The sequence below is a fragment of the Lottia gigantea genome (genome assembly GCF_000327385.1).
Source record: "Lottia gigantea unplaced genomic scaffold LOTGIsca_33, whole genome shotgun sequence".
In the NCBI taxonomy this organism is placed as follows: Eukaryota; Metazoa; Mollusca; class Gastropoda; family Lottiidae; genus Lottia; species Lottia gigantea.
The window spans coordinates 950232-966489 of NW_008709110.1; the positions used below are offsets into that span (position 1 = coordinate 950232).

The window sequence follows — 16258 nt, forward strand, 5'->3', positions numbered from 1 at the left end:
TGAATGATGATGATTATTGGTCTGAGTTTAGTATAGTTATGGACTAGTTTATAATAACCATGTCTGTGTTTAAGTCTGTCATCTCATTTAATAAAAGAAAAGGGATTCTCACTATAGTAAAGGGTTTCTAGCTACAGTAAAGGGATTCTAGCTACAGGAATGGTTGTGATTAAGGGTTTCTAGCTACAGTAAAGGGATTCTAGCTACAGGAATGGTTGTGATTAAGCACCATATTCCTAAAAGAAGATTACTACAATCTACAAATTTACTCCTCTTTTACAATTCACAAGAATGTTTATTTCAGAGGTCTATGTCATTGAGATTCTTAAATATTAAACATTGCAATTCAAATCTTAATATTGAGCATTGAGATTCATTTCTGAAATATCAAGCATTGAGATCCTTTTCCTGTATTTTTTTATTTGAAAGAAGAGTAAATTTGATATTATAAGGTATAACAAAAGCATGACAATTTTCCAACACCTACAACAAATTACCTTTATCATCATTATTTTTCTTCCCTACTAATAATAGAATTTAATTATTTTATTCCCAATTGATTATTTCAATAATAAAATCTCATTTTTTATTCCCTACTTAATACTAATAGTGTCAACAACAAAAATTCATTATTTTTATTCCCCAATTTAAACAATACAAGTTCATTATTTTTTTATTTCCAATTGATTATTTCAATAATAAAATCTCATTTTTTATTCCCTACTTAATACTAATAGTGTCAACAACAAAAATTCATTATTTTTATTCCCCAATTTAAATAACACAATTTCATTATTTTTTTTATTTCCTATTGATTATTTCAATAATAAAATTTTATTTTTCATTCCCTTCTAATAATATCAACAACAAAAACAAATTTCATTATTTCCGGTTAATCATTTCAATAATACAATTTCATTATTTTTTTTATTCCCTATTGATTATTTCAATAATAAAATCTCATTATTTTTTTTTTATCCACTATTAATTATTTCAATAATACAATTTCAATATTTTTCTCCTTGCTAATATATCAATAGTAAAATTTCATATTTTACTTCCTTACTTATAAATCCAACAATAACTTTCAATATATTTTAAAACCTTAAAACTTAAAATGTTAATAATATAATTTCCACCTAGCTAATAAATGTCTTTCAGCTTTTGCTTTCAATATTGAACAAAAAATTACACATTCCTTAATAATAAATAATTCAAGAAGAAAAAATGATTTAATAGTAAATTTAATAGATTTCATTTATGTATTAATTAAAATGAAGTTTTTTATGCAAGTTTTATAATGTCTAGTTCTCACAATGCAACTTATTACCAACTTAAAACTAATCAAAGGTCAAGCATACCCTAGAGCATTGTCATAAAATAATAAAAGCAATTTAAAGCTAACACAATTCCTCCATAAACTACCCATGAAATTTCTATTTGATCTAGCATTGAACATTAAATAGTTCTTAAAAACTAGAGGCTGCAATTAACAATTGTTTTGAACTGCAGAAAATCCTATTGAATTTTTCCCAAAAGCAAGAAAATTTATTTTAAATATGACTATAAAATTGTAGAAATATTCAAAAAATGTTCATCAATTTTCAGTTTAAAAAATGACAACAAATGAACAGATAACTAAACAACAAATATTTGGGTTTGTCTATAAAAATATGGGTTTCCGACAATACAAATACATTAACAACATGTTTCAGTTTCTGTTTTAATATCTATAATAAAATAATGTTAATATACTTTACTTACATGAATCACTGTCCTCTTCATTAGATTTATTACGTAAAGCGACGGCGTTTGATTTAGCATCTAGTTCAATATGTTTGTCTCTATTATCTTTCAGATTATTCTGACTCAGGTTAATGTCGATACGGTTCCCACTGCTAAAATTAATGCTGTAGGTGAACAAATGAAGGAAAAAAAATAATACGCAACATGAAGTGGTTGAAATAAACAACAAAAATAGAAAATAAAAACAATTTCTTCAAACTTAAAAACAACTGAGGAAAGAAAATAAAAACAACTACTCAATTTTTTCAGAGGAAAATAAACAAAAAAGTCAACAATTTAACTGAAAGTGGCAACATAAATTATAAACAAAACAAAACAAAATACTGAAAAAACAAAAACAGTAAAGCCTCAAAAATCAAAAATATAGATTAAATCAAGAAAAGATAGCTCCCCACTGGAAAGTTTACAGGCAAGATAACATATGCTTATATTTCAGCATTGTTTGTTAAAAGAAATATAAAAAAAAACCCTCATCAAAAAAATGTTCACTAAAAAAGGTTTGTACTACCATTTTCACTTTAACTTCAACACATGGAGTATTTTTCTAAGCTTTGATGGGAAAAATGCATATATTAAGAAGGCAAAGACTATAATTCACCTTTTTTGGAATTCAAACAGACTATTCTTAGTTATAGTAAACATTATGCCATATGAAGAAAAATAGCTCACATTAACATTACATATTAAGTGCATCCTGAGTGGTGAAAAGCTGTTCTAACAAGTTTCATGAAAATTTATAATAAAAAACAGTGCTATCTATGACAAACTAAGACACACGGGTAATGAAAATATTCACTCATAAAATTTCATGTGAGCTCTCAAATAATTTCAAGACATTTTCAAACAACCTATTTGCAAATTTAAACTTGTCGATTTAAATTATTGTATAGAGATAAATATTTTTTTACGTTTTTCAAAGAGACCATACCAAAAATAAAGAACGCACAGTTGCCAATGATGTGCAAATTGATGAGAAAGATGAAAATTAATAGAAAGAAGTGAAGGTGAATTAAATATACTACACAAGAAACTACAATCATTTATATTCAAAATCATTACTTTTTGATTTTTTGATAAAATCTTTATNTAAAATTTATTCTGTCTCAAGTTTACAAAATTTTAATATTTAAAGTTGAATATTCATCAGCTTATATTTTGCTTGGAAAATTTATTTTGAAAATTGCTGAAGAAAAAGATAAAATACTTACTAATTGAAGTTTCCAGTTTTAATATCTTCATTATTTTGAGGTGATGGTGGACATATATTAACTTGTGGAGCATGATACTGTTCAGATATTTCTCTCTCATATTCTTCTCTTCTCTACAATAATAGACACATGGTGCAGAAAAATAGGATGTAAAACTCCATTCATTTCATTTACAATAATAGAAATTATTTCCCTTTAACTACAGTTGAATTTTAACCTCGGATACAGTCCTGGCGTGGGTATTCACACAACTTCTGGCATGATTCAAAAAAATCAGTCGTATTTTCAAGTGAATTCTTGAGAACTCAAGATTGTATAGATCAGAAGAACAAACAGGAGAAAAATCGTTCATGTCAGTTCCCAATTCACCAAGAGTGAAGTCAGTAACTGAGTAAATGTAACAAATTTTGTTTTCATCAATTACATTTGAATAAGTTTGTTTGTCAGAAATGCAAATCTGTTAGAAATTGTAATAATTCAGTCCTAATAATGATATACAATAATAACAGTTTGAATACAATTTATATACTATTATCTATTTCATAATATACAAAGAAAGTTCAAGTGTGGCCATTTTTGTCTTGCTGTTTGCCTCTATGCACTAGTGTCCCATTATATTAATGTAGTTAAATATGTGGCCATAAACAATCTAGTGCTTTGGCTGATATAGTTTCAATATAATTTTAAATTTGGAATGCTATAAAAGTGAGTTTAATAAAATAATTGAAATATGGAAATGGTTTTATCATTAAAAGCAAAATAAAATAAGCTTTTCATACCACTGCTGCCTCTTCTTCTTCTTGTTCTTCTTCAGCAGCAGTCAACTCTTGAGCATTGGCCAAATTGTCCACAGCGATAGCCAAGAATACATTCAGCAGTGTATCTTTAGTTAGTTAAGGATTTTATGATGTTCAAATGGATCTCTTGTACTTACATTGATTATAGTTCATCTTATGGTGTTGACACAAAAAAATCTATACAGAAAAATTGCATTGCTAATACCATTTTGGAATTTTTATCAAATTAGGACGAGGGGACTATATCATTACTAGTCATTAGAGTGTAGTCTAATTATTAATCATTATTTACAGTAAAAGGATACAGTTACCAAATAGCACCAAAATAATAAAATATAAACTAAGAAACATTCCCTTTCCATCAGAACCACCATAGGCTCTAATACCATTATACATTACTTCATTCCAATCTTCACCAGTTAATATCTATAACAACAATAATACCAATATGTTCAAACAGTTTAAGTGGTAGGGGTTGAGCCATTTCACTTTCACTTAAAGTGATAGTATGGGGTAAGTTAAAGAGTACATTTAGAAATAACTATATCATATTCTGAAAGACTTAAAATAAAGCCAATGTTGAAACACCTCAAAAAATAAGTTATATTTGACAAAGATTTGAAGAACCTATTTCAAAGTACAAACATAGATCACCAAATAAATACAATGTCAGAATAACTTTAACATAGTTATGTTTTAACTGTGCATCTTTAATTTGGATGCTGCATAGCTACATTAACTATGACCAACCTGAAACACTGTTAGTAATGCTATTGTAAAGGTATCAAAATTACTAGATGGTCTCCCTTCTTCAAAATTCATCCTGAAATATAAAGAATAGAACTATTATATCATAAATATAACATAACACATCTTGCTTGATCAGCTTCAGAGACACACTGAGAGAAACAACAAATGATATCTGATGTTAAAATTATGTCCAGTTATTTACCAACATATTATTATACATTATGCAAAAAAGGTGATGAGAATAGAAAATTCTACAATTATATTTCTATATCTAGAAGGGTTTTAAAAAGAGATTTGCTGCATCTGGGAAACTCATAGTTTTTATGTGCACTATCCTAACTTGACCACTATCATAGAAAGCATTTGACTTGAATAATATTTGAATAATATTGTAGGAACCATGGACTTTAGATGAGGAAATTAGAGAGAAGCTTTAGCTCTACAACTAAATATTAAAAAAGAAAATGTATACTTACTCTCCTCCAAACAGCTGCATTCCCAATAAGGCAAATATAAGGATAAATAGAAAGAGTAGAAAGAGTAAACTAACAATAGATCTCATAGAGTTGAGTAATGAGATGACTAAATTTCGTAGAGACGACCAATATCTGAAATAAAACCAAAAATTATCTTAATATATGTTATATAGTGACAACATAACGTTATCATAACTCTTATAAAGAGCATTTTCAGTTTACAGACAATAAGAGTAAATGACAAAACATTTTTGTTTGTAAATAAATAAGACGTACTTGGTAACTTTAAATATTCTAAGTAAACGTAAAGCTCTGAGCACACTAATACCAAATGATGCGTTTTTAAACGTTGACCATATGACTTCAAATATACTACCAACAATAACCTGAAATCAAACCCAAGATGGATATAAATTGTTGTCAAGTTATCCTTTGAACTTTTTTAAAAACCTTCATCTTTGAATAGTAAAGTGTCAAGTTTATTTGATTTAACACTTTCATATACCTGTAATCAACTGATAAATTGAATATCTATTGTTTTTACAGATCTATCTTTTTAAAATGAAATTGATGAAGTCTCTATCTGTCTCAACATTTGTTCTCCTATCATATTCCACGAAAACTTTATTCTGAACGTACATAAGTATAATATACCGTATATATATTTCTGTATTCTATTGGTAATTACGCACATCATTGATATAAAATATAAAATAAGATAATATACGTACTAAATATGTTAAATGATGATTGGAAATAAATTCGAGGTCCAAGACCATACATTTCNAACATCATTTCTATGATAAATAATCCTAGAAACACAAACTCAGCTATAACTGAAATATAGAAAGGTATTTAGCACTTTAATACATTGGGCAGACTTTAATTTTTTAGAACTTTGTCAATAGCATGTCTAGTTCTAGTTTTCATATAGGTCTTGATAAATTAATATCCATTTATAATTTATGCCCTAGATGTCTACTTACATAAGAATTCTTCATGCCATGCAGGTTGACCATAATGTTCTGATGCTACACAAGCTGTATTTAAAAACACTAGAGTTATAACTGTCCAATAAAAAGCTTGGCTTTTAATCATGTGACGGATTTTATATCTGAAATAAATTGGAAAAAAAGCATCAATTCATGATTTTATTTGTACTATTTGTAGGATTAGATCATTCAAGAAAGAATGTTGTTTCAGACATCTTTTTCATTTGTATTTTAAATAAGAAATAATTGTTTAAATCAATTTCACATTTTTTCTTCATTAAACACACCTTATTCTTTTTTCTACTTTCCAAAAGGTACCACATTTTCCTGTTGTTTTCTTGGAACTTTTGGTGCGACTAAAAGTGTTTCCTATTGTATTGTATTTTCCTATAGTAACACCAGCTAATAGGTCATCTTCCATTGTTTCATTAGTATCATCATCAGTATCTTCCCCTTTTAACTGTTTCATCTTTCTTGCTGCTGCTCGCCGGCGTGCTGAAAAAATATTAAGGCTCTTGATGCCTTGCAGGGAGAAATCAGGTTAGGGCTTGCTGTAGTCATATCTTTTTTCATGCAGTTAGTATCAATAATGTTAGTGTTGCATGCACTTTAACTTTGAAAATATCTATCTTTGCTTTAGAACTGTACATTTATGGCACAGTTGACTTGCAGTATTAACCAAAATTTCTCAAATTATTTACCAAGCTCAGTTCCAAAATTGAGGGAAAGTGACACTTTATCCCTTTCTCTTTTTTGATAAACCTTTTAAAACGACCTTTCATCCATGTTAGTCTTCTTTGACTGGCATCATTGTAACAAAGGGTAACTAAAAAACGTGAAGGGCCTTCACTAGTCAGCATATTGAAAGTAAATACAAACTCATTGTTAAATTGGCTGAAAACAGACCACTGAAAATCAAACAAACCTTCAATAATTTTATATTTTTCTTCTTCTGTTGTTCTATCTTCAGTTAAAATTACTTCCTCTATGATAATATAATAGAATCTTTTAGTTTCTTTTATTTTATTTCACTTCCTTTCAATTTACTGACATGTGTCAGTTTTAATTCAATTTTCAACAGGAAAGTAATTCAACTTATCAAAATTTTCTTTAGCACATTATTGTGTGAAAGAAGACAGGCAATAATATCATGCAGTGTTTACTCAAAGATCATATCTGCCTGTTAAGGAACCAAGCAGCCTGTCTACAATTTAACTTAAACATTTCACACTGGTTGGCACTTAATCTTTGAGAGAAGAAATTTCTATTCAGCCATTGTTAAAGTTAGAATAATATACTGAAATCAAATCAGGATATTGCCTTCCATATTTACCTGCTTTACATATCCACTCTAAATATCCATTCAATTCTCTTTCTATTTGTTGCTGCCGTCGTAATTTAAAAAACGCTCGACGATTTTCTACTCTTTCTCTTTCTTTGGCAAATTCACTAGAAATATATAATTAACTCATAAAAACTTGTTTCATTTAGAAAGGAATGAATAATTCATTTCAAAAATTTGGTTTTTACTTTTACACTTGGCATCTTTCAGTCATCAAATTTCAGACAGCTACAGGGATTGTAGAGAAATTTTCTAAAATTGTTTGTGTATCGGGGACAGTGATAGCTTCGGTTGAACTATTCCAATTTCTATAAAACATCTGTGGTTTTTTACGACACTATCGCAAAGATCCTTATATATCACCAGCAGCTTTTGCGATAGTGACGTCATAAACGCTTACTTTTAGACGTCTGTCTGAACAATGGAACAATTAAATTTTTAGAAAACCTCTATACAATCTCTTTTATGGCAACCAAAGTTTTTTTTTTATGTGTATCTCTGATTCAGATTTCCCATGTGACATCTTTGGTTCATTTTTTTTTTTAAATTTAGCAAAATACTCCAATGCTAGTGTTATGTTCTTTGCACTGTCAAAAGATTTTATGTTATATTAAAAGCCACCTACCCACTTAGAACACCAAGAACTAGATTTAACATGAAAAATGAACCTAACACTATTAGAGGTATAAAATATAAATAATTGAAAATGCTTCCTAAGGCGTCGTTTGCCTGAAATATATAAAAGACATCAGTAACTATAACACAATTGAGAAATAAATAAACTAAAATTAAAATATTCTTTTTTCACCGCCTAGTAAATGCCACTATAAACAATACACATGTTAGCATTGGACACAGGAAGACTTCTCCCTATAGCAACTCTTTAACAGGTGTACTCCACACCATTGAAGGTCTTTCAGTATTTGGATTCCTTCTGGCACATTTTCCAGATAACCCATATATTTTAAACACCTCACATAACATAATCACATATCTTCTATTCACATCCTAATCCTGATTTTTTGCACAATTTGAAACACTCATCCAATATAATAAGAACTAGCCACATTAAGAGTCCCTTGAAATGAAAATCATTTGGGGGGTTTTCTTATTTGTTTTGAATGACACTATTAAATCAAAATCATAGCAATTAACCAGTCATTTTTGAATAATTTTCAAATACAATGATTTTTATTCCAAGGAACTCTTCAACACATTGCACTTTTACTTACATAATACAAAACAGTTGTCCACCCTTCCATAGTAATGCATTGAAACACAGTTAACATTGCAAATCCTATATGATCAAAACTAGTTATTCCAGAGTTCGGACCTTTCCAATTCCCGCGACATTTTGATATATTCTGTTGGCAGCGAAAACCACCATATGAACTAATATAAAAGTCTAAAGCACACGGTCGTATATCAGGTTCATCACCTAAATGTATATCACCTGAAAAAGAACAAATAATTGACATAAGAAAAACATGAAATGAACATGATGTTTTTTAAAAAATCTGAGTAATAAAGAGTAATCTGTAGTCAGTATTTATAAAAAGTCTGATTTATGTTGATGAAATTGTGTCTTTTTATATCTCAATAGGAATTATTACATTCTGCTTTAAGCATGCCATTAGACATCTTGCAAATGTTATTTATCTTTTATGATAAATGAATCTCAAGAAATCTATGGAATCTGATAGTTAAAAACAATTACTTACTTTCACTATTTGATGTTGTACCAACTTCGAAACAAGCATTATGAAAAGCACCGGCATAAAATTCTAGTCCAACTATAGCAAATATTATAATGGCAAACAAAACAAGTAAACAAACTTGTAACAATGGGGCCATAGCCCTAATAATAGACTTTAATACAACTTGTAAACCTGTAAAATAAATAATTTGTTTTATCTATTTCATTTATTTTCACAAGAAATGTTTTTGATTTAATATTATTCTTAAAAAATGTATATTACAGTTTCATAGAAGTTTATTTCTCAAATTATATTTAAACAATAAAAAAATGGAAATTGATACATGAAAGTTAATGTACATTAATTATATGAACAAGATGTAAAAATAATAATTGTCTTATAATCCAATGATTTTCAACTTTTAGATCCGTTCATTTGGCTTAGATGTAAATCATGATTTGAAATCAGAATCAGTATATGAATTCAACTGCTTCTGTAATTTGATGCACTTCAACCCTTTTTATAATGAAAATTGACACAGGTATCAAAGAAAAAATTAGCAATGAATTGTGCTATAAATATTGAAAACCGTTTGTAAAGAGCAAAGAAAAAAATCGTTGGATTGTATAGACTCAAACCTACTTGGTATGCCTGATACTAATTTTAATGGTCGTAAAACCCTCACAGCTCGTAATGTTCTTAAATCAAAAGAGGAAGACCAGGTGGAAGCAAAAAGGGTAATGAACCTGCCAGGAGAAAAAAAGGTAAAAATAACAAAAAACCAGGGCACCAATGGGATAAAATGTAAATAATAATGACAATTTGTGTTTAGATTACACCAGTGAAAGTTTTATTGTACTTTCTGCTTTTAAATTTTAAATTTTTTCTAACATAGTCATATTTAGTCATAAGTAGAAAGGTTTCAATATTCTTTACTGGTATGATCTTTAGCTAACATCTTCACAATAACAAAAAACTTTGCTTTTAGTTTATTGGAATTCTAAATGTCATAAAAATCAAAATACTGCATCAATATTTGATTCAAAAAACCCCCTGACATTCAAGTAATAAAAGCAAAGTTGAGATATTGTTATTGTCTATTTATTATAAATAATGTTATATTGATTATCACCAATATTCCTTCACCATTAATCATTAGGAATGGAAACCAAAACATCTACACTTGCTACTAATGGTATTTGTAACAATCTTTTGCATATTCTAAGTTATTTTCATTGAATTTGATTGAATCATGAAAAAGGGCTATTGATTAGAAAAGTTGTCTGCCATTTAAACTTGAAAATCAATCAGTTTGAATCAATCAGCATGCATTTGTGTTTACTGCCTTTTTTATGTTTACATTAAAATTAGGGCAAAAAAGTATAAAAAATTATTTTTTATTAATTCCATTTCTATAGGAAGGAAAGGTAGTGTTTATATCCATCAAATGGTACTAATTTGTGTTTCAAAGAGTAATCAGGTTTTGCTGAAGCTAAATTGTGCTTGGAATAAAATTATCTAAATCAGGATTTATTTTAAGATTATAAAAACAGCGTGAAGCAGTGAGGTTTATCAACCTTTTTCCATGATCAAAAGCAATGGGTATCTTAATAATTGTATATCAGCCTTGCTTACTCTGGATTCCTGTCACTAGTTTTAAAGGTCTTAAAACACGTAGGCATCTTATAGCTGGCTGGTCAAGTGAAGGATCTAATAATTCTATAATCCTGCCAGAAAAATCATTGAAAAGTATGTTTATTTCACATATAAGGATATAATCAGAAAGCTAATCTTTCCTAACTGGGATCAACATCTAACTAAAATGAATTTTCCCCACAATTCACCCCTGCACCATATTCTATGGGAAACCATGGGATTCTAGATTCCTTCCACATGTCTTACTCTGTATTCCTTTGATTAATTTTAAGGGTCTCAAAACTCTCAGAGATCTTATAGCGCCCTGGTCTAAGAAGGTGAACAAAAAGCCTATGCACCTATAATGTAGATGGCACATATTATAAAAAGCACAAACTCAGTAGGCCTATCAGGTGGTTTACCTACAACAGGCTGTAAGGTCTTTATTCAACTTTGTTTTGGAAAGAGTTGTCAGTTTCATTTAACATATTCACAAAAATAGGTAATTACCAAAGAACTGTTGAATCACGATACTGACAACAATCCTTTATGATGTATTTCCTTATCACCAGTCCACATTTTGCCAAGCTGGCAAAATCACCTCTCCCCTCCCCTCCCAAAACACTAAAAGTGTAATCATGACATATTTTGTCATAGAATCATTCTACGAAGTTAACGCCGATGTATATTTTCCAGAAATGCATATAAGTTTATCAACAATAGTAATTCTAAATTGACATAACCATAATCTAAAGTTTCAAATAAAATTATTTGAATTTTGTAAAAATTTCCACTTTTCGACGCCATCTTTATTTTCAATGGAGGGCTTTAAACGCCTTTATCAAAAGAGAGCTGGTGAAAATATTTGTTTTAAACAAGCGAAATAAGTCAACCCTCTTTATCTAAATGTGTTTAATTTTAATTTCATTCTATTACTTTTTACAGAGATCCATTGTTTCACTTGTTTGTGAATAATATAAGCTGTGTTTACATTTTTATGAGTTTTCAGACCTCTTTAATTAGAAAGCATCTTAATTACAGGAGTTATCTTTCCCTTTACACATTTTGCCAATATGGCTATGGCGAATAATTTCTTGGGATGTCTAGATCGCCCATTTGATCTCCAACAGAATTATTAGTAAAAAAAAAAGTAGAAGAGAAATACATACCCGGTGACTACTACTATGAAATCCATGATATTCCACACGTTACGTAAATACGATCCTTTATGTAAAATAAATCCTAGAGCTACTATTTTTAAAAACGCTTCCACACAAAATATTCCAAGAAAATACACCTCCGTTGCTTCCTAAATAATGTAATAAAAAATCATTAATAAACAATTTTCAAACTTTCCATGGGGGTCATTAAGAGAAAATGGATGTCGATATTAGTACATTCAAGGTTCACCTTGGATAAGTGATGAGGCAAAAGACCCATATTTCACATCACACATTGTTTTAAACAAAATTGAGATTCAGAGGCATTCAAAGAGTCATAAAACAGTAGTAAACCAGAAGATTTAATATTCATTATATAGAGTGTTATACTTACTAACTGTACAGCAAGCGGAGTCTTGTCGTGGGCAGGAAGATGTTCCTCTAAGGCTAAAACTATACAGTTGGCTATAATGGTCAGGAGAACCATATATTCAAATGGCGTAAAGTTGAATTAAGGAAAATTTATAAATAAAAGCATCATACAATTTTAGGTTTAGGTTATTCTAACATTCACACAACATTCACAACTTTTGCAACATAAAAACAATTGCCTCATTTACATTCATGTGATTCATGTTTTAACAGAGTTGTGACTTTATACTATTGGACAATATCAATAAATTAAATATTCGCAAGATGTAATTTAAATAGTTAACTGTGGCGAAAGGAATGATTTTCAAGATAAGGTTAAAGCAGAATAGTACCTATCATCGAAGGTAAAACTGCATATTTTAAGGTTTTGAAGTAAAACACCCAAACTTATTATACATTTAGTTATTTCTGCAACTATAGTGCCCCATTTCAGCAAAACTGCTTGACACAATGTCACCTTACTGTGGTAAGAACGTTTTCCCATTGTGTTGAAATTGAAAAACCTGAATTGAGTCTTTGTGGGTGACATTTGGGAACAATTATAAGTAAATACAAACAAAACAAATCCCAAGAAACCTGTTGATCATTGTGTAGGAGGATTCACAGCTTGATAAATTAATAAAGACCAATTGACGTTCGGTTCACGCCATTTTGTTTTGAATGCTGATGAAAATAGAGAAGCATTAAGAAGTCAGATACCATTGGTGAATAAAAACAAGTTTTTCATTGAAGTTGATGGAAAAATCAATAATCAAGTCAAAGATCAATTTGTGGTTATCCAGACGTCTGGTAAAGAGTAAAACAGGCAGCAATTTTATCCCGTTTTTAATGCCAAATCGCTAAGAGGGATATAATTTTTTCCCTTTAATCTTAAACTTACTGATGTCTGGTGGAAAAACGTAATAAGCTCTATAATTTTATGAAACCTCAGAAATGTCTTCGAGTTCTACAAGATAATCAATTTTTACAGTGTTCTTCAAGCAAATGCGTCTTAATGAAGATCTGCGAACGATGATCCTTAGCAACATCCCTAACCATACTTGTTGCATAATGAGCGACCATAGAACTAAATAGACAAATTCAAGATCTGCATGTTTCGCTTACAATCTGATGGATGTTTATGTTTTGACATAATAATATAAGTTACCACTTCTGAAACGAATGAAGTTCGTGGTTTTATAAAGATAATACATCGTATTTGAAAGATCATGTATGTTACAAAACTTGTTTATCATGTTGCTATTGAAATGAAGATAAAGGACTCCTTAGGAGGTTGATAGAGGAATGGTCATATAGTAGAAAGAGGCAAATTTTCAACAAAATCTCAAGAAAAAAAGAATCATCTAGAAAATATTGTTTGAAAGTACCAACGTAATTACATGTACAGCGTAATGTAAAACATCTTGAAAGATTTAAAATTAGGACATACATCCTAAAAATTTCCAGATGAAAAAAACATTATATTGGCTACAAAATGCCATCGGAAGATGTCAGGAACTTTTATTCTGGCATCGTAAAATATTTCTATGAAGAAACTAAAAGTAATTTATATGATAAATAAGTGTGGGTGAAATAACACAGTATTCATATCTTGTTTCTATATAATTAGTATACATTAAACTGTACTTATTTAATATAATCCTTAGTAATTCTCTCATTACGTTAACATACTCTCTTATCAAAATAACAACATAATTCAAGGATATCCCTTATGTTAACATATCCTTTTATACTCAAAATAACATAGCAAGAACATTCATTATTCAACTTTTCCCAAACATCGAAATAACGAATGAAAACCCCCCAAAACACCCATATTACCGATACAGTAATCCCAAGAACAATGATTCCCAATACATATAGGCTAACTTTTCACGTAACCAAATTGGTTCTATCCCATTATTGATATTCCTATCGAACCATTAAATATATTCAATCAAATTTCTACCCTCAATCGACACGATGAACATTGTTACTTATTCGGAATTCTTAAAGGTAGATGATTGATATGTTGCTCCGTGTATGAAAAAATATATTTTTATATATATATATCAAGGTTGACTTTCAATTAGTTTCAGAAACATTTCTGCTGATCTGATTTCTGGTTTTAATAAATGACCGTCTGGTGTGTTTTATGATATGAATATCTTAATTGTGATAGACTGTGTTATTCAAGTGATATCCTGTACAGAGACGTAATATGACAAATAACTGATATGAACTGGCAATAATCAATATTTCACTTGTTTATATTCAGTTAGAATTTGTAGGAGGAACAATATTTCACGTTATGATTGATGAGCAAAGGCAATCCTTCATTTTCCAGGTTTTTAGGTTTAGGCCAAGCCTTGATTTTCATCTTTTTTAAGGATATTTTTTGTCTCTTAGTGTATGCTACAAGTATGGGGTTACTGATTATGCATAAAGAAATAATGAAATCACAAAACTGCAATTTTAGAGCATGAAATCCAAGTATCCTTAAACTATATACAACTATGTATTGTCATAATCAAGAAATAATAACTAACAATGACATACTCTAAAATGGAATAGAATTGAAAATCATTTAAAATAGAAAGAATCCATTAAAAAAACAAACTTGAAACATATCTTGTCTACTACAGTGATAATTGAATCATACTCCTGTCAATTATGAAGTCATAAAAAAGTTGATTACATAAAGTCAATTTAAAACTGCAATTGAAAATGTACGTAAAGTGTTAATTTGATTTAAAGATGTCAGTTAAAATAGTGAACAATATATATTTTCTATTTTAATTCTAGTAGGTTGTCATTCAGGAAAAACATAATAAGTCGATATCGGCAAAATGGGAGAACAACGGTCCTTACTGAACGTCTGCGGTATGGATTTTTTTCTGAAAATGAAAAGATATTTCATTTTGATTTTCTGGTAGTAAACATAAAGACAGTCGAGTGTTTTATAATTAAAAATAATGTACGATTTATTTTTCTTTCATGTCGACACGTACATAAAGTTGCTGATATAAATTAAGTTCTGTTTAAATATTGATATAAATGTACTGTTATATTCAGTCAATGTGAGGATGCAGCATGAGCGGATTTTAAAAGTATGTCATGTGACTTTACAAGTCGCTAAAATTCCTTGGTTAAGGTTGAACGCCCTGTTAAAAAAATGCCGGTATTAACGCTGTAGTTCATATTTTCAACTGACGCCAAAACTATGACATAAATTGTGTTCGTAGCTGTTGCCATTTTGAATATCAATGAAACATGCAACCATAAAATCGGTTATAGATTGTAATTGCTGCCATAATCATTTTGCATGATAAACATATATATTATCGTTAAGATGTTCTATATAACGTGAAGCTGTTTGTTTGTTTGTAGAATAGCTGTGACTATTGTCTGGAATTCGCCTTTCTTAACATGAACAAGAAACCGAATAGCTGACAAACACAACTAATATATTATAGCCTACAGTGGGACTCAATAATAACCATAGCACACACAAGCCTGGCGGTAGAATATATAGGAAATGTCTATAGGGAATTAAATAGAAACCATGTCGTTTTTTGCCATCGTTGACTATTGATTTGCTTCTAGCTTTCTTCTTTTCCCCAAACTGACAGTTTTGGTGAAGATCGATACCGGCTATATTTACAGACGTGTGTGGTGCCGTGTCGAACTAATTCAGTTTGGCTTTAGGCGAATAGCTGGGAATAAATCAAACATCATATGAGGATAATTATAAATGTACTATAAAGATTCCTAATTTACAGTTTGTATTCTTTATCCAGTCTCAAAACTTTTACTGATTGATCGCTCTTTTTGGAAAGTTACATTATTCTCTAAAACACCGACACTGGTATAAACAACCACAATTCAGATTCGATCATGCTTTCTAATTTCAACCCTTGTTTATACAAACAGGCAGCTTTTAATTGATCAACAGAAACGGTTATTTGGGCAACCTGGTGAGTT

At 29.4% G+C, this 16258-nt stretch overlaps 1 protein-coding gene across 1 annotated transcript; it reads right to left on the bottom strand.

The window, feature by feature from the left end:
- Positions 1 to 4099: 4099 nt before the first annotated feature.
- On the bottom strand, positions 4100 to 12362 carry LOTGIDRAFT_119993 (hypothetical protein; the record flags this gene model as incomplete). The annotated part of the gene is made up of 14 exons (XM_009058232.1): positions 4100 to 4237; positions 4562 to 4634; positions 5038 to 5169; positions 5314 to 5409; positions 6020 to 6151; positions 6317 to 6524; positions 6955 to 7014; positions 7363 to 7478; positions 7997 to 8100; positions 8604 to 8824; positions 9114 to 9260; positions 9711 to 9814; positions 11873 to 12012; positions 12258 to 12362. Coding segments are annotated over 14 exons (1776 nt in total), but the record flags the coding sequence as incomplete, so codon positions are not given.
- Between the last annotated feature and the right edge of the window lie 3896 nt (positions 12363 to 16258).